At 52.5% G+C, this 20,862-nt stretch overlaps 2 protein-coding genes across 8 annotated transcripts; both read left to right on the top strand.

The window, feature by feature from the left end:
• The first annotated feature begins 55 nt into the window (after window positions 1–55).
• Window positions 56–12,396, top strand: E2F4 (E2F transcription factor 4). Of its 4 annotated transcripts, XM_072934449.1 has the most exons (10): window positions 57–263; window positions 2,068–2,177; window positions 2,645–2,808; window positions 3,275–3,316; window positions 5,967–6,028; window positions 6,164–6,443; window positions 6,863–7,027; window positions 8,181–8,228; window positions 9,756–9,800; window positions 10,122–12,396. In XM_072934449.1, the coding sequence occupies exons 1-10, from the start codon at window positions 87–89 to the stop codon at window positions 10,235–10,237; spliced, it is 1,209 nt and encodes a 402-aa protein (XP_072790550.1). In that variant the 5' UTR covers window positions 57–86; the 3' UTR covers window positions 10,238–12,396. The 4 variants fall into 4 exon arrangements, with proteins under 4 accessions (XP_072790552.1, XP_072790550.1, XP_072790551.1 ...); XM_072934451.1 differs by lacking the exons at window positions 9,756–9,800; window positions 10,122–12,396 and adding an exon at window positions 8,875–9,749 and having other exon boundaries at window positions 56–263; XM_072934450.1 differs by lacking the exon at window positions 8,181–8,228.
• Window positions 12,397–12,437: 41 nt separating this feature from the next.
• Window positions 12,438–20,298, top strand: ELMO3 (engulfment and cell motility 3). Of its 4 annotated transcripts, XM_032750502.3 has the most exons (20): window positions 12,438–12,720; window positions 12,789–12,829; window positions 12,939–13,011; window positions 13,085–13,135; window positions 13,605–13,774; window positions 14,558–14,657; window positions 14,759–14,910; window positions 14,992–15,070; window positions 15,452–15,502; window positions 15,863–15,985; window positions 16,137–16,268; window positions 16,453–16,557; window positions 17,042–17,150; window positions 17,364–17,500; window positions 17,593–17,756; window positions 17,845–17,957; window positions 18,178–18,282; window positions 18,628–18,710; window positions 18,916–18,996; window positions 19,175–20,298. In XM_032750502.3, exons 1-20 carry the CDS (start codon window positions 12,439–12,441, stop codon window positions 19,385–19,387), a joined length of 2,364 nt encoding a protein of 787 aa, XP_032606393.3. In that variant the 5' UTR covers window position 12,438; the 3' UTR covers window positions 19,388–20,298. The 4 variants fall into 4 exon arrangements, with proteins under 4 accessions (XP_032606393.3, XP_032606394.3, XP_072790543.1 ...); XM_032750503.3 differs by lacking the exon at window positions 15,863–15,985; XM_072934442.1 differs by lacking the exon at window positions 19,175–20,298 and having other exon boundaries at window positions 18,863–18,985.
• The last annotated feature ends 564 nt before the right edge of the window (window positions 20,299–20,862 follow it).

The following is a 20,862-nucleotide window of genomic DNA, read 5'->3' as shown; positions in this document are numbered from 1 at the left end:
CCGCAGCCCCGGGAGGCGGCGGGGGGCAGTCCCCGGTGCCCGCCCCGCCCCGGAGGTTCCCGGGGAGCCCCGCGGCCCGGAAGCGGATGCGCGGCCCCGGAGCCGGCGGCGGGCAGATGGCGGAGTGCGGGGCGCAGCCCCCCGGGGGTGGCAGCGGGGCTGCGGGCGCGCCCAGCCGGCACGAGAAGAGCCTGGGGCTGCTGACCACCAAGTTCGTGTCGCTGCTGCAGGAGGCCAAGGACGGCGTGCTCGACCTCAAGCTGGTGCGGGGGCAGCCGGCGGGGGGCGAGGGCTCCGCCGCCCCGGGGGAGGGCTCGGAGGGAGCGGCCGCCGGGAGAGCGGCTCCGGCGGGACCGGTGCTCCGGCGGCTGGAGCAGGTTTGCAGGGGGAGAACGGGGGCATGGCAGCGCCCGGTGCAGCAGGTGGTTTAGATCGGATTCCAGGAAAAATTTCTTCATGGCAAGAGTGCTGAGGCACTGGTGCAATGGGCTGCCCAGGGCAGCGGTGGAAGCACTGTCCCCGCTCAGAAGGTTTGTGGGTGCGGTGCTTAGGAACATGGTTCAGTGGTGGGGTTTAGGGGCTGGGATCGATGATCCTGGAGGGCTTTTCCAGCCGCACTGATGCTGTTTCTAGGCGCATGGAAAGCGGGGTTCTGGGGGTGCGGCAGGGCTGCGGCCGTACACAGAGGGCTCTGCATTGGCCGACCTCACACCCCCGCCTGCTCCTCCTTCCCAGCCCTTCTCCCCACCCCGTCGGGTTGTCCCGGCCACTTTTCTTTCGCCAGGCATTGCAGGTGTTTGTATGCTTCAGTTGCAGAACCGTTTGACCACCTTGTTCTCTTCTGTGTTCTTGTCCTGTACTTGATCACTGGCACCAAAGCCTCAGACATCTACAGAAACACATACCTATAGAAACTGTCTGTACAGCACTTAACCCTCCTGGCACACACCAGGACAGGGAGTGTGGTCAGAGTCACCTGCCAGAGGTTGTCCCCCATGCCTTTAGGCAGTGGAGAAGTGCTGTGTGAAATCATCTTGCTTCTGCATTTTAAAATCTTCACCTAGAGGAAGTAACACTGTCAATGTATAGTATTTAATCTCTGGCCTTTCCTGTAGGGGAAGTTCCTTTGCTGTGGTTTATATAAGCATCTCTTATGGGGGCACGTGTGTGAGACAGACAAGTGCCAGAAAGCCCCAGTAATGGGCTGGAGGAGTTTCCTGGCTCCATGCCTGTGCCAAATTGTTTTCTCATTGGATTTGACAATATTTTTATTTTTCAAATGTCCATTAAGGGAATTTTTATTAGTCAATGTGATTTATGTAGTTGTGTGGTGTAGGATCTCCGAAGTCCTGGCCTGTCACTGGTGGGTGACAGAGACATAGTTCCTGTGCTGACCTGCTGTGTCTGCACTGCCACCGACATTGTTGGTCCTTCTGTGCACACGTTAACTCTTGCTGGTGCCGGGTTGGTGTGTGGTAGTGGGAACAGTGCCATTCCTTGAGTCCTGAAACCTGAGGGAAAAGGGTTATTTGAGCAAGGCAGGGAAGCCCCAGGCATGCTCATGGTTACTCTCCACCTGGAGTCATGTCATTCAAACAGAGGAATCTCTTGAAAAGATATTGATTCTTTATCAAGTAGTGTCAGATCAGCTTTAGAAAAGACCTTGTGAATGTTGATTTCACTGAAGTGTTGCACAAACAGCTCTCAGCATTCCCCTTCCCATCTCCATCTCTACCCCGAGGGAGCACTAAATTTTTAGGCTGATGAACTACTATGTTCTAGCACTGCTTTGCTACTGGAGAATGGTGATTTTTGGATCCACTGTGAGTAGGAGTGCTGGAATTTGGTTTGTGTTTAGTGGGGAGGCTGTGGGTAAGAAAAAAAGAAGAATGAGTGACTTCTTCTCATGGTCATGTGGGATCAAGAACATGGCTGTGTAACTTGAAACGCTGGAACGGAAGAGGTATGAAACGGGGAGCAAAGTACTTGGCCAGGAGTTAATCTGCCAGGCAGGAAGGAGCTAAACATGACTGAGAGTTTGGAATTAAGTGTCTTAACCTTTTTCAGGCTGCAGATACCTTGGCTGTGCGACAGAAGCGACGGATCTACGATATCACGAATGTCCTGGAAGGCATCGGGTTGATTGAGAAGAAGTCCAAGAACAGTATCCAGTGGAAGTGAGTGGTAGAGATGGTCTAAATCATTCACAGGTCCCTTCTAGTGCAGGTTTAAGTGACAGTGGGATTAAAATGCTGTGTGCAGAGGGACAGTTCCTCAGTGGTCCATGCTCTTGCCTCCCCCAGCTGGGCTGTGCTGATGGCACAGTGAGGAAAGCTGAAGTACGTATGGTGTCTCTCTTACAGCAAAGGTGTTATTTTGGTACAAACTAAATATTTGCACTGCCTTGGTCTAGAAAAGATACCTGTCATGGCACTGGAGGTGGGGAAGACTGTGGGAAGTAGAAAGGTATACCAAACATTGCTATGGTGGGAAGTGGGGGTCTCGAGTGGGTACAGACGCAGCTTTCCAGGCAATCTGTCATTGATGTTTGACATGGGTGGGAATAAGAGGCTGGCAGAGAGGTTGGGGTTGGTCTGGGTGCCTCCAGAGGCTGATATATCTCACCCATTTTTGTTTTACCCAGGGGGGTGGGTCCTGGCTGCAACACACGTGAAATAGCTCACAAACTGATTGAGCTGAAGGCAGACATTGAGGACTTGGAGCAGCGGGAACAGGAGCTGGAGCAGCAGAAGATGTGGGTTCAGCAGAGCATCAAAAATGTTACGGAAGACATGCAGAACAGTCGATATCCTTTGTGTGAACTGATGGCTCTGTCTCCGTGTTCACTTGCTGGCTTGGTGGGTGCTGACCTGTTGCTGCTGGAGAAGCTGCACTGAAAGGATCAAAAGGCAGCACCTTGGTTTGAAATTAGGGTAACTGTCAAGCCTAGAGACCTGCTTTTCTCTGCATCCAGCTTCTCCTCTGGCTTATGGAAGTAAAAACATAGTAATGTTTACCACAGTGAGAAAAGTGGTTTTTTCTGAGTCACAGGTGCCACTTTATTGAGTGCAGAGCCGCTCTTGTGGCTTAACTATCTCAGGATGTCAGATCTGATGGGCACAGAGCTTGCAGACCTCACCTGCAGACCACTTCAGAGTGTGGCATGGTGAGCTTTTGGGAAGGCTCCTTGTGCTCAGGAAGGAAACACCAGGTACCCTTTGAGCTCTCTGTCTGTGCAGGAAGCTGCAGCCTTTCTCCTTAACCTTGGGAACATTAGCATATGTGACACATGAAGATATCTGCAAGTGCTTCACAGGTGAGGAAATGCTCATTTTCAATGAGGTGCTCCACTTTAAAGATGTGATGCTGCAGGCCTGTCAGTCTGTCCCAGCTGCTCTCCTTTCTCCAACAGCATCAAGTGAAATGCAATGTCAGCTCTGATGCTGTCCTGGGTTTGTGTACCACTGAGTTGTAGCTTCATTGTCTCCATTAGAGGGGACAGGCCATATATTTCAATTGTGCTTGAAGGAATAGAGGTGCTGCTCCTAAGGAAGTTGTCTTGCTGGTTTTCACTGTGTGTGTATATGTGTGTTATGTTAGAAGCCCTTAATTTTAAGGGCTTGGGTGGACAATGTTCTAATGACAGGAAACAAATTCCATTTCACAGTAGAAACCATGGTGTAAGCAGGGAAATAGTATTAAAGGTGGTCCCTCAGCTACATCATTTCCCCTGCCAACAAGGATGCAGGAAGGAGACAGAAGAGAACAGAAGGGAATGCACCACTTGCTCTGCCCTCACTCCTTTTATTCCTAAAGTTGGAGGGACCTGTATCAAAAGTCCTGTATTCTGTCTCTGGGCAAAAGTGAAGAAAACCCACAGGAGTTTTTGTTTCTTCTGCTGCCAGTTCTAATGACAGATGTAAGACCAGATTAATGCCTGGTGGCCAGCAGGCAGTGAGGCAGCCTCAGTACATAAAGTGCTCTTCCCATCTGTAGTGGTGTTGAGTCGCAGCTCCTTTCTGCTTCAGTGGGTGCCTGACCTCTCCTGACATGGCAACCTGCTTCTGCTTGGTTGCTGCAGAGATTTGAGCTGTTTATCCTGGCTGCCCCCAGCTATGCCATAATCTCACCTGTGTCTGGCTCTCCTCATCTCCTCCAAGCACTTCTCTCACCCTGCACTTCATCAGCTCCTCTGTTTGCTGTCGCTGCCTTTGTGCTTTCCTTGTTCGCCAAGTTCCTGCTGGTGTAACAGCTGCATCACCACCCCCTTGGCTTTACTGTCTCTTCTGGTTGAAGCTGCACTTTTGGGGGCAGGGATTGTGTTTTCAGTTTGACAGTGCTGTGGCCAGATCACTTGTAACAGTCTGGAAGAGTTTACTGGAGACCAGCAGACATCTCATTGCTTGGCTGGTTGAGTGTTTTGCATTTCATTGCACCTGGTTTTTGTAAACCACTTTGTGTTTGAGGTCAGACCTCACCAAAACATGCAGAGATTAGATCTTACTGAGGGTAGGTGTCCGTTTCCTCTAGAATAGAGGCTTTCATCCATGGTTTTCCATTGCCTGTCCAGTTTTTCTGTATGAATATGCCTTATAGAGCTCTTTTTCTTCCCCTGAACACCTGAGCCTTACAGAGGTTCTTTGGTGGATCTCTTGTGTTCTCAAACTGTGGTGCAGGCTGAATTTCAGCTGTTGGTTTTTTAATTGACTGCTATTGAATTTGCTTGCTCCACACTCTTGGACTCTCGTCAAATAGAGATCAATTTAAAAAAGAAAGAAGTAAGAATATGTCAGTTTTTAGTGACTGGGAAACCTAATTTCTGCATCTGTTGCTGTGATGCATTTTGCACTTGCAGATTCAAAAAGGAAGTGGAAACTTACTGGGTGCTGTTTTGTACAAGTATTTGGGACATACTTATCAAAGGAGATACAAACCTAGCACCTGTCTTTGAAACTAACAGGTCTTACAGCTTGAGCTGGTGTCTTTGAGCTTTATTATGCATTTTAAATGTTTTTCACGTTTTTCTTAAGTATAGGTTTGTTTAACAAAGTCCCATCCAGTTGACAAATCCCATGTTGTTATTAATCCCTTTACCTTTTGCTGATCTGACTTTTGATTGCCAACCTGGAGTTAAGGGATGTGCTTTTCTGCTGTCCACTCTCATCACTCTGGGGATCTTCTGTGTTAATTACCACGTGAAGCTTAATCAGAATACTGGAGAATTGTGAATATTAACCCCACTAAAGCTTAAACATTCAAAGTGAAAGCTGCAAGCTGCTTGATCTAAATATGTCAGATATTCACAGCTCTGGTGTTTCTCTGTTCATGTTTCTCTAAACCCAGATATGGGCTGGGAACTGCTTGCCTGTGACTGTTGAGTTATTAGGGTGCAGGTCTTAAGGAGCTGCAGAACTTGGAAAGGAAGGATGCTGTCAGCCTGGCTTCCAGCCCCACATGTGCTGGGCCCTGTGGAGGATCCAGTCCAACTAAGGCAGCTCTGGCCAGTAGAAACTGGGGAGTGTTGGTTTCAGGTGTTGGGACACCAGCCTGAGGTTGGCAGCCTGGCTCTGAGCCTGCTTCAACCCCATCTCTCTGCTGGCAGTGCAGCTCTTTTGTTTCTAATTCATATCTAAAAGCTTGTGACAGCAGAATGAAGGATACTTCCCTTAGGAATCAGGTGTTCTTAAGAGTGAATTTAAGACAGTTCTTCGGAGGAAAAGAGAAATTAGTCTTGATAAGGACACTGCTAAAAGACTTCAGGGTTGCACAGGGAGAAGCTTTGCAGGTTTTTTGTGCCCTGGGCCGTTGGCACATTAGGAACTGTATGATGTGCTTGGGGTGTAGATGTCTTCCTTCCATGGAGGATTGCCAGGAGAAGGGGGTGTTGAGGAGGGGCTCTTCATCAGTGCCTAATTAACATCACAACAGCTTGTGCCCAGGAGCCCTGACTGCTTCTGTTTTCACAGGGGACACCCTCCTCGTGATTCGGGCACCATCTGGCACACGTTTGGAGGTTCCTGTCCCTGAGGTGAGAAATTTAAGGGCAGAGTGCAGGGGCTGTGTGTATGTGCATGTACATGTATGTTTTGCCTGTGGAAAATTGATATGCTATTTGAAAATGGTTTTTAATGTAAATCTGTGTTTTGCTTTTGATTTCTTTCAGGGTTTAAATGGGCAGAAGAAATACCAGATCCACCTGAAGAGCACAAGTGGTCCCATTGATGTTCTCCTAGTAAACAAAGATACTTGGAGCTCTCCTCCTGTCGTACTCCCTGTCCCTCCCCCTGAAGATCTCATTCAGTGCCAGGCAGCTGCACCCTCAAAACTGCAAATCCCACCACTCGCCCAGTTCCAGGAGGCCTCCGTTCCCAGCAGCACCCAGCCCTCCACACCAACACCCACCAGCACTCAGGACCAGGGGCCTCCCACACAGAAAAATGCAGGTGAGAGGGAGCTACAGGAGGCAGAAACGGGCTGGTGGCTGGTAGAGCAGGGTACATGCCTTGCCCCTGTTGGGGCTGGGTCCTGGATGCGCAGTGCTGAGAGCTCCTGGCAAAGGGGCATCGCTGCCTTTGCTGCCCTTCCTTTGGCCTTGGTCAGTGGGACTGGCTGTGCTCAGGGAGATCAGGCACTTGGCTGCAGCGGGTAGTGCCAACCTGTAGGAGCACACGTAGGGGAGAAGCTGGTCATGCAGCTTCATTGACCAGCAGGAATGTCCAAATATGGACCTGGAGGAAAGCAGGAAAGCTTCTCCCTGTGCAGCTGCCTGGCCAGCACTGCCAGCGAGGGCTGAGTCCGTGCTGCAGCTGCCTTTGGGCTGGTGGGAGATGACATTCCTGGGTGTGTCTGTGGCTGTTCCCAGAGTGCGATGTCCCGGCGGCAGAGTCCAAGGGCAGTGGTGACTTCGAGGGCCAGCCGGCAGCGTTGGACACACAGCTGCTGCAGTCCTCAGCCTCGCTGGACAGCAGCTCTGTCCTGCCCAGCACCTCTACCTCCTTTGAGCCCATCAAGCCTGACCCCACAGGAGGTGAGTGTGCTGCTTGTTTCTTGTGTTTCTCCAAAATCCTGCTGCTGGGAGTGAGGGAAAGGCTGCTGGGCCTGGAGGAAGGAGCTGAACTCCATTCTGCCTTTGCTGTCAGCCAGAGTCTGCAAAGGATGAGTGGGCATTGCCCTGTGAGGCTGCCAGGAAACATGGTGACAAGGTGACTGTGTCTTGTCTAGTGTCTTGCTGCTTTCTGTGACATCAGTACTAGAAAATCTGCAAGGGACACTCTCATGATACATGTCTCTGCTGTTGCATGTAGGGTTATTCCCTTTCAACCCTTTCTGTAGAATAAGGTTCTATTTTTGAGACTCATGATGCTACAGAATTTTCAGCCACCACTGAGAGCACCTTTGTAACTCAGGGAGTTTTCTGTATTAGGAGAGCTCTTGTCTCCCTTTTCCTCCTTTGCTCGGGAATACTTCATCTGTCTTTAGTGATCTTGTGTTCTTAGTGACCCTGCAGTATATATCTGGGGAGCTCCTTGATGTGCTTTAAAAAAGGAACCCTGGCACTTTATGCCAGGAAAGGCAGGCTGGCCCAAGGAGAGAAAAGCATCCTCTAGGTAAGCCACACTGCTGGAATGTTTTGAAGCCCAACTTCCCTGCAGAAACACTCGAGGTTGGGTTATGGTTAGAAGAAGAAATCTTATTCAAATGCAGCTCACCCAGTGCTTTTTTCACCTCTGCTGCTGGCGTATCTCAGAGAAGCATGAGCTGTGGAGTCATCTTGGTTGTGGAATTAGGCCTTGGATGTGCATATATCTTATCACTGTGCCTCTCCAGAGGCATGTCCTCATCCTACACAAGGTAATCAAGGCAGTGTACTGGGTGAGGTTTACAGACACAGCTGCTGACTGTGATAACGTGTTCATGTCCCAGGGCTCCTACAAATTTATTTTAAAGTAGTGGCGCTCAAGTGTTTTGTTGCTTGTCATTGCAGCAGAAATATTTGACACGGAGTGTGTGGACAGAATTTCTGGATGATTTGGGTGTGTAAGGAGCACAGTAGGTTTGTGGGTGATTCTGCTGTAAAGCGTTTCAGACTCTTCATGTAATGATCCAAACCATTTTTGTATGTATTGATACATACAAAATGCATGTAATGATCCAAACCATCTGGTTTGTTGTATTTGCAGTACTGGAACTTCCCAAAGAGCTGTCAGAGATGTTTGATCCAATGAGAGGTATGTTCATTCCCTGACCACAGCTTTTTTCTGTGCCCATCTATCCACAGAAAAGGGACAATTTGTTTGACTCGCTCCCTTTTGGATTATTTTGTGGATGTGGTTTTGTAAGGTGCTTGTGGTCATTGGTGGCTGCTGGCCCTCTACTAAAGAGTAGTTAGACATTCTTAAAATTACTGGTTTCTGTATGTATTTTTCTGTCTCCATGTTTCCAGCAACCTCTGTTAGATCTTGCCTGCAGTGCAGCAGCAAGGGCTTTCCTGTCCCCATGCCGACACTAATCCATGTTCAGCCTTTCCATGCTCCTCCTTCAGCTTGTCAGCAGTATGGGAAAGAAAAATCCCTGCTAAGTCTTGTTTCAGCTTTAGCTGCCTAAGGCTAATCCAAGCAAATAATCTGAGGAGATAGTGTTCTCTCTTCAAAATACTTCTCAGTGGTGGTGGTGGAGGAGCTGGTAATTTTGGAGCAGTAAGGGAGGGAGATGCTGTTACTTGTGTTTGGAATTTTAACTCTGCCCGAGGAATATCTGTGGGTTTCTGCCTAATGGTGGGACAGACTCTGGCTTAAGAGCAGGAAAGGTGGAGGAATTTGGTCTGACATAAACCTAAACTGGGAGATCTTACAGTACATTTATTTCTCTTCACAGCCAAATACTTTGTAGCTCCACAGCCAGGCAGGGCCAAGTACACCCAAGCACTTCAGTGGTGGCCACAGGAGATGTACAACAGCTGTCCCTAGTTCCCACAGATGCTTTGTGAAGGTGCTGCCTTTGGGTAAAAATCCCCACAGACCCAAACACAGAGGCATGTGAGTCTCCAATCCGTGTGCTCTTAGCCTGGGCTCCACAGTCAGCCTGGAGAACATCCTTCCTCCTTGCCCAGCACCTCTGCTGCAGGTAGTGGATGAAGTCTTGATGATGTCTAAGTACATCTGAAGAGTAAGTTTGAGTTCACAATGTGAGATATAACCTGCTGCAAAGCCCCAGCCATGTAGGAGATCTGACTTACCCAAAGTAACTCTACTGTGTCACTATGTGGATGCTGTTGTAAAGGAGATGTTTATTGTCTGTGGTAAAGTATGTGGTTTTATGGAGTATTCTTCCCAGTTTGGAGGGGGAAGGTAAAAAATCCAGGAGCAAAGGACAAAACAGAGTCAACAGTTACAGAGGCAACATTCAGGACTGGAAGAGAACAGCACTGCAGAGCTCAGAGGAACGGTCCTTGCAGCACTCTCCATGCAGCCTCTCATCCTCTGTGTGATCCCACTAATGTTGCCCTGGCACGGGCAGCTGCTTTAAGGCTGTGCAATCTAAGCCACAGAAGCTGGCATGCTCTCATAGTGTTTTGTGCTGGAATTACTTTTACTACATGGTTTTATCTCTTTTAAGCACAAGCTTCCTTTCACTGCCTGCTGCACATGCTGTGCCTTAGCCAAAGAAGGGATAACAAGGGTGGGGAAAGTGGGGAACTACTCAGGAGCAGACCAGGAGAGCAGACTGTTTAGCTACCATGCTTGTCTCTTCCCCAGAATGTGTGAACTCTGAGCTGCTGGAAGAGCTGATGTCATCTGAAGGTGAGTGTCAGAGTCTCCTGTCATGGTGTGGCCTTCCCGGGAGGAAGACTATGCTGTGTGACTTTACCCAGCTGGCAGCCTTGTAACTACAGACTCACCCTCATCTTTTCTGGGCTCTGGACACAGACTCAGTTCTTGCTGTCCTGCCAGTTCCTGAGAGAGGTGTGGGAGCCAAGAGTCTCTTCAGTTCTGAGAGGCTGCCTGAAGCAACCTCAAAGACTTTTCCTGTGAGGTGTCTGTGCTGCTCAGTGCCATTGGCAGCTCACAGCTGGGGTGGGAGTGCTGAGTTTTGTAACCAACCCTGGGCTTCTCTTTCCCCAGTGTTTGCTCCCTTGCTCCGCCTCTCCCCTCCACCTGGAGATCACGACTACATCTATAACCTGGATGAGAGTGAAGGTGTTTGCGACCTCTTTGATGTGCCTGTCCTCAACCTCTGACTTCTCAGTGCGGTGTGAGCCCTGCAAACACGGACTGTTTTGTAACTCTTTGGAAAGTGTCTATTTTTGGATTCCTTTTGTGCTAGAGCTCAATGGCCGAGTAATTCAGAGATGCTCTCAAATGGACTCAGAACCAAGAGATGTGGACTTGCAGGCTGGGAGCCCTCCCCATAGTTTGCTTCTTTCTCTGGTGCATGTGCAAGACGCACGTGCAGCTTTCCCCCTGCATCTCTCCACTGGATCCTGGGCCTCACTTCAAAAGGTCTGTGTTTTGAGTGTTCCCAGTTCACCTGCAGAATTTGCCCATGTGCCTCTCTGAGCTTCCTCCAATCTGCATGCCTTGGTTTTTCCTGCACTCCCAGAGGCACTTTGCACCTCCTAGGTACCAGCTGCTACAAGGAGCCCCAATACCATGGTCAGTTTGCAAGCCCGGAGGTTGTTAGTTAGATTTCTTTGTGTTAGTGCTTCAGATTGGGGTAGTTTTAATTCTGAAAGGCATCAAGAGCAAAAAAAAAAAAAGGCACCAAAGTGTCTATTTCTTTCAGCAACTTCAGACCAAGCTAGTATGTTTTACAAAAAGCACTTTTTTTAGCCAGCTGTGCCTCCTAGTGGGATTCAGGAGCTGACTGCTCCTTGTAGGACCCAGGAGCATTGAGCCTTTCCCTGTTGGTGCATCAGCAGGAATGCTGGGTCTGCTTTCACCAGCCTTCTGATGCACAACCCCAGGGGCTCCAGCTCCTTGTCCAGCAGCTGTGCTGTTTCTACAGGGCTAAAGCAGAGGTGCCAGTATGGTTTTATTTTTAATTTTTGGTTTTGCCTGACTGAAGAGATGTTTCAAAGGATAAGAGTGCTCCAGCTGGTGCCTGTAAGGTACTCCAGGGACATCAGAGCCTACTCATGTTTGCAAATAGCTGGGTTTTTCCAACCATTGCACTTGAACTTGCAACTGTCTGAAAGGTGACCAAGCAGTTACAATTCAATAGTATTTTGCTGTGACAGGTTATGTAGGTGTTGTCAAAATAGTTAGCTTTTTTTTACCCCTTTTTCTCTCGGGATCAGGTTTTCTGTATATTTGAATTTGTTCCCTTAGTGCCCGTACCCACACTTCCAATTCCTGATCCTGTGGCAGGTCTTTACCTGCTGCAATGCTTTCTCTGCATCATTTTTCTGCAAGATTTTGTTCATTGCTTTGTAACGAAAGGTCTGCTATTAGCTTCTTTAGGATCATCAGCTGGTACCAGGCTGGGACCTTGTGCAGTTTATTTGGAGTAAAAATGTCCTGATTGAATTTGTATTGTATTCTGCAAGCCCCAGCTCTGGGTTTTGGTCAGATCCTGTGAGTGTCTTTAGTTTTGCACATCTTCCTGCCACCACAGTGGAAGCAGCTGTCCTGCCTTTCCTGCTCTGCAAACTGCTGAACAGAGAGCCAGGCCAGGCCATGGCTGACTGCTGCAGACAGGGAGCTCCCAGCCATCCACTTAAACAGCTGATGTTTAATTTCTCTGCGTAGCTGCTCACTGCCTGTGACCCACACAACCAGCTACAGCACCAGCACTAAGGGATGTAAAGTATGAAGAGCCTGCAGAGGTGAGAAGAGCATGTGCTTGGGACCTGTGTCCCTGGAGTGGCTCCTCAGACCCTCTCATCTGCATGGGACTCCTCCACAAGGACTGTTCATTTCTGCAGTAACAAAGCACTGGCAGCCTCTTTGGGGCAAGCATGATGAGCTCGGGAGGAGCAATGGGACGCTGGTTTGGCAGCAGGCAGCTGCTGCTGGCAGGACAGCGGAGGTGTGAGACCTCTCTGAGGGGTGAACTTCCAGCCTGCGTGCTGCCAGTCCCTGAGCCTTTCCCCCCTCCACATGGAAGCTGACTGGAATCCCTTGGTCCTGCCTGTTAAGGCTCCGTGGCTTTGGTGCAGCTCGAGCTCTTCATCCACTGCCTGGCTCTTGCCCTCCTTCCCAGTGTTCACGTCCACCACCTTAGACCTTCCAAAAAGGATACCTAGAGAAAAATTTACAGTTGCAAATGAACTTTTGATTCATATATAAAGATTATTTTTATACTTTTTTTTTTTTTGCAAGAAAAAGAAAATTGCCTGTCATATTTGTACAGAGTGTCCTCCGACGTGAATAAACAAAAACTTTCCAGAGTTTCTCACCTTGCCGCAGCCTGTGCCTCCTCTGTGCCCTAGCCCGGGGGATGGGGTTGCTTTCCCGGCAGGAGGCCGTGTCCTGTGCCGGAGGTGGGTGCCGCCACACCCGCGTCAGCTCAGGTGAGGGGGCCGGGCCCGCCCGGGGCTGGGGTGGCGGCGCCGGGCTCGGTGCGGCCTCGGCCGGGCCCTCGCTGAGGGGAGGCGGCGGCACAACCCGGAACTGCCGGCGGTGCGGGGCCGCCGCGGGAGCCATGCCGCCGCCCAAGGACGTGGTGAAGATCGCCATCCAGATGGTGGGAGCCATCCCGCAGCTCATCGAGCTCCAGCAGGTACTGCCCGGCCCCCCCGCGCCCCTCCCCGCGCCCTCACCGCGGCTGACGCGGCCTCCCTCCCGCAGACCAAGCCGCTCGCCTCAGTGCTCAAGGACGTCTGCGATGCGTGAGTACCGCGCTCGCTGCCGCGAGTGGCAGCCCCTGCCCGGGCTGCGGTGCCCCGGGGGCCGCCGGCACAGCCGAACGGGGCTGTGACCGGCCGCCCGTGGCCGCAGGTGGAGCCTGCCCAACGCCGAGCGGTACGCGCTGCAGTACGCGGACGGGCGGCAGACCTACATCACCGAGTCGGTGAGACACCCCCCGGCCCCCGGCCCCGCCGCTGCCGCGCACACCGCCTCACCGGCTCCCTTTCTCCTCACAGAACCGCAGGGACATTAAGAACGGGAGCATTTTGCGGCTGACCACCTCCCCGGTACATCCCTCTGCGCCCCTGTCTCCTCTCCTGCGTGCTCTGGTGCTCCGTGCCCCTGCAGTGGGGTGCTCCGAGCCCTCTGCCTCTGCCTGCCTCCGTGACTTGAGCTCATGATGGCCCTTCTCTGTGCCTCAGACCCAACAGAAATAACACGGGCAGGAGACATGTCTCAGCCTTCATTTTCCCGAGGCAGAGCTTGGGGGAGTTTGAAGAGAAATTGCAATCTTGAATTGCTTTGGATGTGGAGGCCAACTCATCAAGTGTTCTTGGTGGCATGCCAGTTTGACCTCTATCCTCAGCTCCACCTGGTCTCTGCTCTGGTGGCTTTGTTTCTTGGTCCAGCTCCTTAGTGGAGCTCCTCTAGCCTGAGGCTCCTTCCAAAACTTGCACTTCAGCTCTTACAGCCACCTTCAAGCTTCTCACTGTCTTTTGATGAGCTCCTTTGGGTTGATTCTTTCCTTCCTGCTAGGACCAAGAAGCAGAGCAGTTGTATATCGGGATCCAGAGCAAGAATGCGGATGTGAAGACTGACTCACTGAAAAAGCTTGCAAGCCTCTCCCAGGATGTTACCTTTGCTCAAGAGTTCATCAGCAGGAATGGCTTGAAGCAAATCTACTCTATTGTGGAAGAAGGGAACGAGTTAGTATCAGGACAGGACTTTCCTTGCAGTCCTTGGCTTTTCTTCTCCCTTGCTAATGCATGAGCTCCAAGCTGGGTGTTGGAGTGGACTCTTTGCGTTCCTGACTTGTTGATGCATGTACTGTGGCTGTGTCCCTGCACGCTGGCAGCCAGGGGAAGGTCCCCACAGATATGCAGTCCTGACTCCTTGTGAATGTGCCCAGACTTGAACCTTCCATCCCTTCTCTGGCTGAGTTATCTGTAGCCTCATGGGGCTTGCTACCAGGAAACCTACTGTGATCATCTTGGCCTCCAGTGCTGCTCCTCATTCCTGCCACCCTGAATGATCCCTCTGCCCTGAGGTTTTAGCTTCAAGAGTTCTGCAGGGAGCTTGAGAAAACCCTGGTTGCCAAATACCACTGCCTGTATGACTCTTTCAGGATGTGATGGTGCAGCTCCTCTGAGCTCCTGTCACACAGAGAATGTGGAACCAGGCAAGGCAGCACATGTTTCTTGGAAGTAGAGGGAGGGATATGGGGTGGTTCAGCTTTCCCGAGGGCTTGTCTGCAGTGATCTTTGTACCCTGGTGATGTAGCTTTCCAGCTACTGAACTTCCCCTGCCTTGACTTCCTGGGCAAGTTGACTTCCTGAGATGACTGAGAGTCTGTTTTCTTGCCCAACAGTCTCTTTCCTTTCTCCTGCTCACTGCTCTCTTCTCTAGCTGTTTCTAACATGCCCACCAATATTCAACTGTGGATGGGATCTGGAGCCATCCTCACTGTATTTGTTCATCTGTCCCTCCAGTACAGGGGAGATGCTGGCTCATACCCTCAAAGCCTTCACAGAGCTGATGGAGCACGATTTTGTTTCCTGGGAAAATCTTAGTACAGTCTTCATCAAAAAGGTAGTTTTCTACAATGTCCACAGTTTGTGCCTGTGGGATCCCTTGTTATCCTTGTGCTCCAGGCTCAGCCTACCATTGACAGATGGTTTTGTGTCTCATAGATAGTGAGTTATGTGAACATGAATGCAGTGGATGCATCTATCCAGCAGCTCTCCTTGTCTATCTTGGAGAATATGGTGCCTACCAGTCGCCTCCTCTTTGAGGTGGTCAAAAAAGAAGTGACGTTGGACCGCCTTCTCACCCACCTGCAGGCGTAAGTGGAGAGGCCAGAGCACCGTTCACCCCCACCCTCCGAGCTGGTGATTCTCACATCCTCCTGCTCTTCCTCCCACAGGACAAATGCCCAGCTGCAGCTGAAGGCGATGGCTCTGCTCATTGCGCTGCTGCTGAGCACGACCGACGCTGAGCGGCGGGTGAGGGGCACCATGGCAGGGTGGTGGCATTGCAGAGTCAGGCACCACAGTGCCTCTGTCAGCGGGGTGGCCTGCTGAGAGCCCTCAGTTGTCAGGACGTATTGTCTCAAATGACAGAAGTATCACAGTTGGTGGTGGCACAGTGATTGTGATGACCCAGTCCCTGGCACATCTGAGCTCTCAGAGTGGGCCCCCCCTGTGATGGGACCTTGGGCAGCCGGGTCCTCTGCTGTGGGGTTTGTGCTCTTTGGGATGGCAGGGCTGCAAGAAGTGCCCAGAAATTGTTAAAGTCTATGTCCTCACGCCGCCTCCTCCTTTTTTTGGGGGGAAATGGTGGTGTGCTGAACTGGGGAATGTCTCACAGCCTATTTTTTTTCCTAGGACATGATGGACTACCTGAGGCAGAAGAACATCAGGCAGTTTATCCACAAGGTGAGGAGCTGGGGTTGTGCAAGGGTCTGCTCTGTGCTTCATTCTCTGTCCTTTCTCCCCAGGCCCTGTCCCCTGAGCTCCAACCTTTGGTGACCATTCTTGGCTGGGTTGCTTGTGTGCCCCACACCCCTTCCCTGAGAACACCTATGGGTGCTGCTCTGCTGGCACCCACGTGCCCAGGGTTGCACCCCCATCTGCCTGCAGTTCAGTGTACACAGGTCTTGCTGAACCCCAAGGGGAGTGTCCCACTTCCCAACACCCCTTTGAGCAGCAGCACCTGCTGGGATTTGGCTGTTGGGTCCCGTGCTTGGACTGGAAGCAGCAGCATGGGGGAACTTTCTGTTTCATGATCTCCTGTAGAACATTATCCACAGCTCCGAGCCACTGGGGGATGAGATGGCCCATTATCTTTACGTGCTGCAGTCTGTCAGCCTCAACTTGTGCGAGCATCGCATGAAAATGTCCATGGATCCCTACTCACAGGTCTGGGAGTACTCTCCTTGCAAGTCTGGACTTGGTCTCTTCCACCTGTGGAAGCTCACGTTTGGATGAACCAAACACATTTGGGTTTGCCCAGGGAGAACCTGATTCTGTGTGGTTCACTGGCATCCCCTCCTCTCTGCTGTGCCTCCAGGAACAGCGGGATCTCCTCCAGTCCCTGCGCCAAACCGCTTTTGAGTCGGAGGGCGAGGTGCCTGCTAGCGCCTTCAGCACGGAGCGCCGGCGATCCCTGTGTGCCAAGGAATTCCGCAAGCTGGGCTTCATGGTGTGTTCCCCCTGTCCCTGTTGATGCTGAGGGACCACCATGCAGAACCTCCCTTCTGCTCCCTCAGCACTGTGAACAGCAAGTGCTGTGGAGCTGCTGGCAAACCCCATGGCTGTGTTGGGAAGACACTCTGCTTGAAGAACAAAGCAGCAGCTGCTCAATCACATCCTTTGTGTCCTCCTAGAACAATAGCAACCCAGCAGAGGATCTCCGCCGTGCCCCACCAGGACTCCTTGCCCTGGACAACATGGTGTATTTCTCCAGGAACACCCCTAACGCCTACAGCAGGGTAGGTGCTGTGCTTCCTGGTAGAGCTCCACCTTCTTTTCCTTTCCTTGAGATCTGTCCTTGGCCACACCCAGGCAATTGTCCTACTGTTGCTCTGTTTCAGATGGAAATTAGTCCTTCCTGTACTAGCCATTTGAGGCTAGTGCCTCTGAAGGGTCCCCATAATTTTTAAGGGTTTGCTCACAGCTTGGTTTCCAAGCCTTGAGCAAACTGGGGCAGTTTGGGCAAAACCAGCAGGGCATGAGCTATGCTCCAACCTGCAGTGCCTGTGACCAGCTCCCACACTGCCACAAGGGAAGAAGGAGGCTGGGGCTGGATTTTGGGCTGGATTTTCGGAAGAGTGGGTCACTTGAGTTAGAGATGGCTTCACAGGTTGGGGGGACAGCATGACTAGGAGTGCAAAGAGAAGCATGGTATGTCTGACATCCACTGTTGGAGCAGCCCTCCAAGTCCATGTAACATGAGGTCATGGCCCTCTTCTCCAGTTTATCCTCGAGAACAGCAGCCGGGAAGACAAACACGAATGTCCCTTTGCTCGAAGCAGCATCCAGCTCACGCTGATCCTCTGCGAGATCCTGCACATTGGAGAGCCGTGTACGTGTGTCCAAGCTTATCCTTCTCCCTGCCCTGCTGCTTGGGGAACAAGCTGCCAGGGCAGGGGACTGCATCCATGTGGCTGCCAGGCTCTGGCATGGCTGACAACATGGGAAGGGGGATGTAGGGCTGGGAAATACCCAGGTTTCCCTGGACACTGAAATCCCCTGGAAAACATGGGGAGTCTGGCTTCATCTGTCCTTCTCACCACAGGCTCGGAGACGGCTCAGGCCTTTTACCCTATGTTCTTCGGGCAGGATCATTTCTTTGAAGAGCTATTCTGCATCTGCATCCAGCTGGTGAACAAGACCTGGAAGGAGATGAGAGCAACCCAGGAGGACTTTGACAAGGTATAGGGGGATGCTTCTTCCCTGGATGGGAATACAAATTCATGGATTTGGGGAGTGTCGCCAAACTGGAGTTGACATCTCGGGCCTGGCAGGTGATGCAGGTGGTGCGGGAGCAGATCACCAGGACCCTGTCCCTCAAGCCCACGTCCCTGGAGCTATTCAAGACCAGAGTGAACGCACTGAACTACAGCGAGATCCTGAAGCTGCGGCAGACGGAGCGGCTGCACCAGGAGGAGACGCTGGCTGTGCCTGTGCTGTGAGTGGGCTGTGGGCAGGGAGTGGGGCTGTTGGGTCAGCGAGTGCCTGTTGAAGCTGTGCTCCTCTTCTGCTGGCTCTCATCCCAGGGAGCTGCGGGAGAAGCTGAAGCCGGAGCTCCTGGAGCTGATCCGACAGCAGCGCCTGCTGCACCTCTGCGAGGGAACCCTCTTCCGCAAGATCAGCAGCCGCCGCAGGCAGGGTGGGTGCCAAAACCCTGCTCCAGGGTGGGGGGCCTGGCAGGGGGACATGTCCCCTGCCACTGGGGAAGTCCCAGTTATCTGTGGGAGTAGAATGCCCAACTCCCTAGACAGCTGGTGTGGGCTAAACCCATGGGCTGGGAGAAATGAGGAGTGCTGATAAGGGGCAGCTCCATGCCCCTTGGGAGAGGCTGAGAATTTCTCATGGCTCTTCTGTTGCAGACAAGCTGTGGTACTGCCGGCTGTCCCCCAACCACAAGGTGCTGCACTATGGGGACGTGGAGGAGGGGGTGCAGTCTCCCCCCATCGAGAGCCTGACAGAGAAAAGTAGGTGATGGAGAGAAAGAAAGGCTGGGAAGGAGGGAGGGGAGCCCTCTGATAACCTCCAGGTTAAGACTGCCTTAAGGTGGGAATTGCCCCTCTGCTTGGCTGCTGGATGGCTGTCCCAGTGTCTGCTGGTATTGTGGGACTGGGACCTCTGGAAGTTCAGACTGGGGCAGACTGGCTTCCCAAAGGGTGCTACAGAGTGTCTTGAGCCCCCCACCCCAAGCTGTGGATGGCTGTGAGTCCCCACATTTGGGTTGTACTGGGCTCTGCGCGTGGGGGACCTGAAGGAGGGGGAGAGGGATGGGAAGAGAGAGAAGGAATTCATAACTCCTCCACTTGCCACAGTTCCTGTGGCAGACATGAAGATGCTGCTGGTGGGGAAGGAGTGCCCACACACAAAAGAGAAGAGCTCTGGGAAGCAGAACAAGGTCAGCACCTCACACCCTATCCTGTCCAGCTGGGGATGGGTTTTGGAAGTGAGTGGGTGGCAGGATGTGTGGTTTCATGGATAGAGACCTCTTGGGTCTCCTGGAGTGCAGAGGAGGAGGCTGGGTGCAGCTCCTGCTTTGAACCCCACCAGGGCTGGGAGGAGTCCAGCTGAGAAGCCAGCTAGCCCCTGTGCTGTCCCTGCAGGATGTCCTGGAACTGGCCTTCTCTATTGTGCATGATGTGGAGGAATACTGCCTCAACTTCGTTGCCCCCACCCGCTACGAGGTGAGCTCCAGGGGCCTGCTGGGGAGGCACACAGTGCCCAAGAGGTCTCTGCCATGGCACAACAGTCAGGGGAGTGAGCTGTGTGTGTCCCTGGGGGGTGGAAGCCACAGCAGGGGAGAGATGGGCTCTCCATCTGCCCAGGGCTGGTGCAAGAGATGCCCATGCTCTGCTTCCCCAGTTCTGCCTCTGGACGGATGGGCTGAATGTGCTTCTGGGCAAGGAGATGACAAGTGAGCGAACACAGACAGACCTCGATGTCCTGCTGTCCATGGAGCTCAAGCTGCGGCTCCTGGACCTGGAGAACATCAGCATTCCTGACGACCCCCCTCCCATCCCAAAGCCTCCCAGCAACTTAAACTTCTGCTATGACTTTAGCCATGCAGAGCAGTGAGTTACTCCCTGTGCTCTGTCCCCACTCTCTATGCCCCTCAAAATCAAAACACTCCCTCCAGGCTCTGTCCCTCATCTCTGGCCCAAAGGGACAGGCCAGGTGCTGGCTGGGGACTTGGGTGTCCTACCCTTCCCTGCCTGTGTCCTGCCTCCTGCAAAAACATGGGAATCAGCCACCAAGCATTAGCCTCCTGTTCAAGGGGGGTGACCTGGCTGCTCTGCCCCCCTGCCATGGGAAGGTGAGATGAAATACAGTCAAACCCCTCTGTGGTGGCCCTGATTCCCTCACACTGCAGCCAGGCTTTGGGCACAGTGGGCAAGGATGTGTACTGGAATAAAGGGACAGCCAGCCCTGGGATAGCTGAAGGGGGAGTAACACTACAAAGGTACGAATCTGCACTGCCTCACTTTCGCCATTAATGTAGGGAATCCTTTCTGGACAACAAAGTGGTTAGAAAAAGGATGGAACACACCTTTCCATTAAGTTTGTCGAGCAGATGGCATCTCCAGGGCATGATGTGCCTGCCCTGCAGGTCTCTCCTGCACTGAAAGGTGTTTTTGCTGAGCCCTCTGCACTGTCCTGGAATGGGGGTGATTAGGGTACAAGCCCCTTTTTCCCAGCACCGTTCAGCTGAGTCTGGTGTGAGGAGGACACCCTGGTATGCCTGTTGTGCCAATTCCAGTGCCTTCCCCACCTGGGGCAGATACTTGCACACTTCAGCCATGCTGCTGCACTACTGCACCACGACAAGATACCTCCTCCCCGGCCCCACAGCCCCCACCCAGTGCCCTGCACCTCCTCGTGCCTCAGCTTCTCCCAGGGCTGTTGTGCCAACAGCCACAGGTCGGTGGGGATCCAGCCGTGCCTCTGTCTCCTGTGTATTGGGACAATAAACACTTGTGGAGAACTCGGAGACGTGTCCTTTCCAAAGGTTTGGGGAAGGGCTCAGGTGGCTGAGGGTCAAAAGGGGCCAGAGTGGGTAAGGCTGGGATGGCAGCACTGTGGGAGCTGTGCATGAAGGAGCTGGGAGGATGGCTGGCAAGATCTTGTTCCTAGTGTTGAGGTGCAGGCTCAGAGTCAAGCTCCCTATAGCTAAGACTACAGCTAAGGCCATTTCCAGCCCAGGATGGCTGGGAGCACTGTGGATGGTCCCAGTCCCATGCTGGGCAATCTTTCTATTCCTTTGCATTGTTACTCGCACAGTGAAGTTCTGCCCAGTTCGCTTGTCCGGAACGGGTGTGGAGTCTCCCTCACTGGAGATATTCAAAAGCCGCTTCTGAAAAGACCCAGCTTGAGCAGGGAGCTTGAACCAACTGACCCTTTGCAGCCTCGCTATTCTGCGATTCCGTGGGAGGACCCCGGGCAGGGCCGGTCCCTCCAGCCCCGGGCTCTGTCCCGCCCGCCCCGGGCTCTGTCCCGCCCATCCCGGTCCCTGTCCCGCCCATCCCGGTCCCCGTCCCGCCCGCCCCGGTCCC

Source organism: Taeniopygia guttata, chromosome 11 (assembly GCF_048771995.1).
Source record: "Taeniopygia guttata chromosome 11, bTaeGut7.mat, whole genome shotgun sequence".
Taxonomy (NCBI): domain Eukaryota; kingdom Metazoa; phylum Chordata; class Aves; order Passeriformes; family Estrildidae; genus Taeniopygia; species Taeniopygia guttata.
Note: the sequence above shows the minus strand (reverse complement) of the source record. Positions and strands in the feature narration are given on the sequence as shown.

Excerpts from the sequence above, each read along its gene's own strand:
- E2F4 (XM_072934449.1), top strand. The coding sequence starts at position 87 with ATGCGCGGCCCCGGAGCCGGCGGCGGGCAGATGGCGGAGTGCGGGGCG. Across the intron at positions 2,178-2,644 it reads AAGAACAGTATCCAGTGGAA|GGGGGTGGGTCCTGGCTGCA; the intron begins GTGAGTGGTAGA and ends TGTTTTACCCAG. Across the intron at positions 7,028-8,180 it reads CAAGCCTGACCCCACAGGAG|TACTGGAACTTCCCAAAGAG; the intron begins GTGAGTGTGCTG and ends TTGTATTTGCAG.
- ELMO3 (XM_032750502.3), top strand. The coding sequence starts at position 12,439 with ATGGGGTTGCTTTCCCGGCAGGAGGCCGTGTCCTGTGCCGGAGGTGGG. Across the intron at positions 12,721-12,788 it reads AGCTCATCGAGCTCCAGCAG|ACCAAGCCGCTCGCCTCAGT; the intron begins GTACTGCCCGGC and ends TCCCTCCCGCAG. Across the intron at positions 17,757-17,844 it reads ACGCTGGCTGTGCCTGTGCT|GGAGCTGCGGGAGAAGCTGA; the intron begins GTGAGTGGGCTG and ends CTCTCATCCCAG.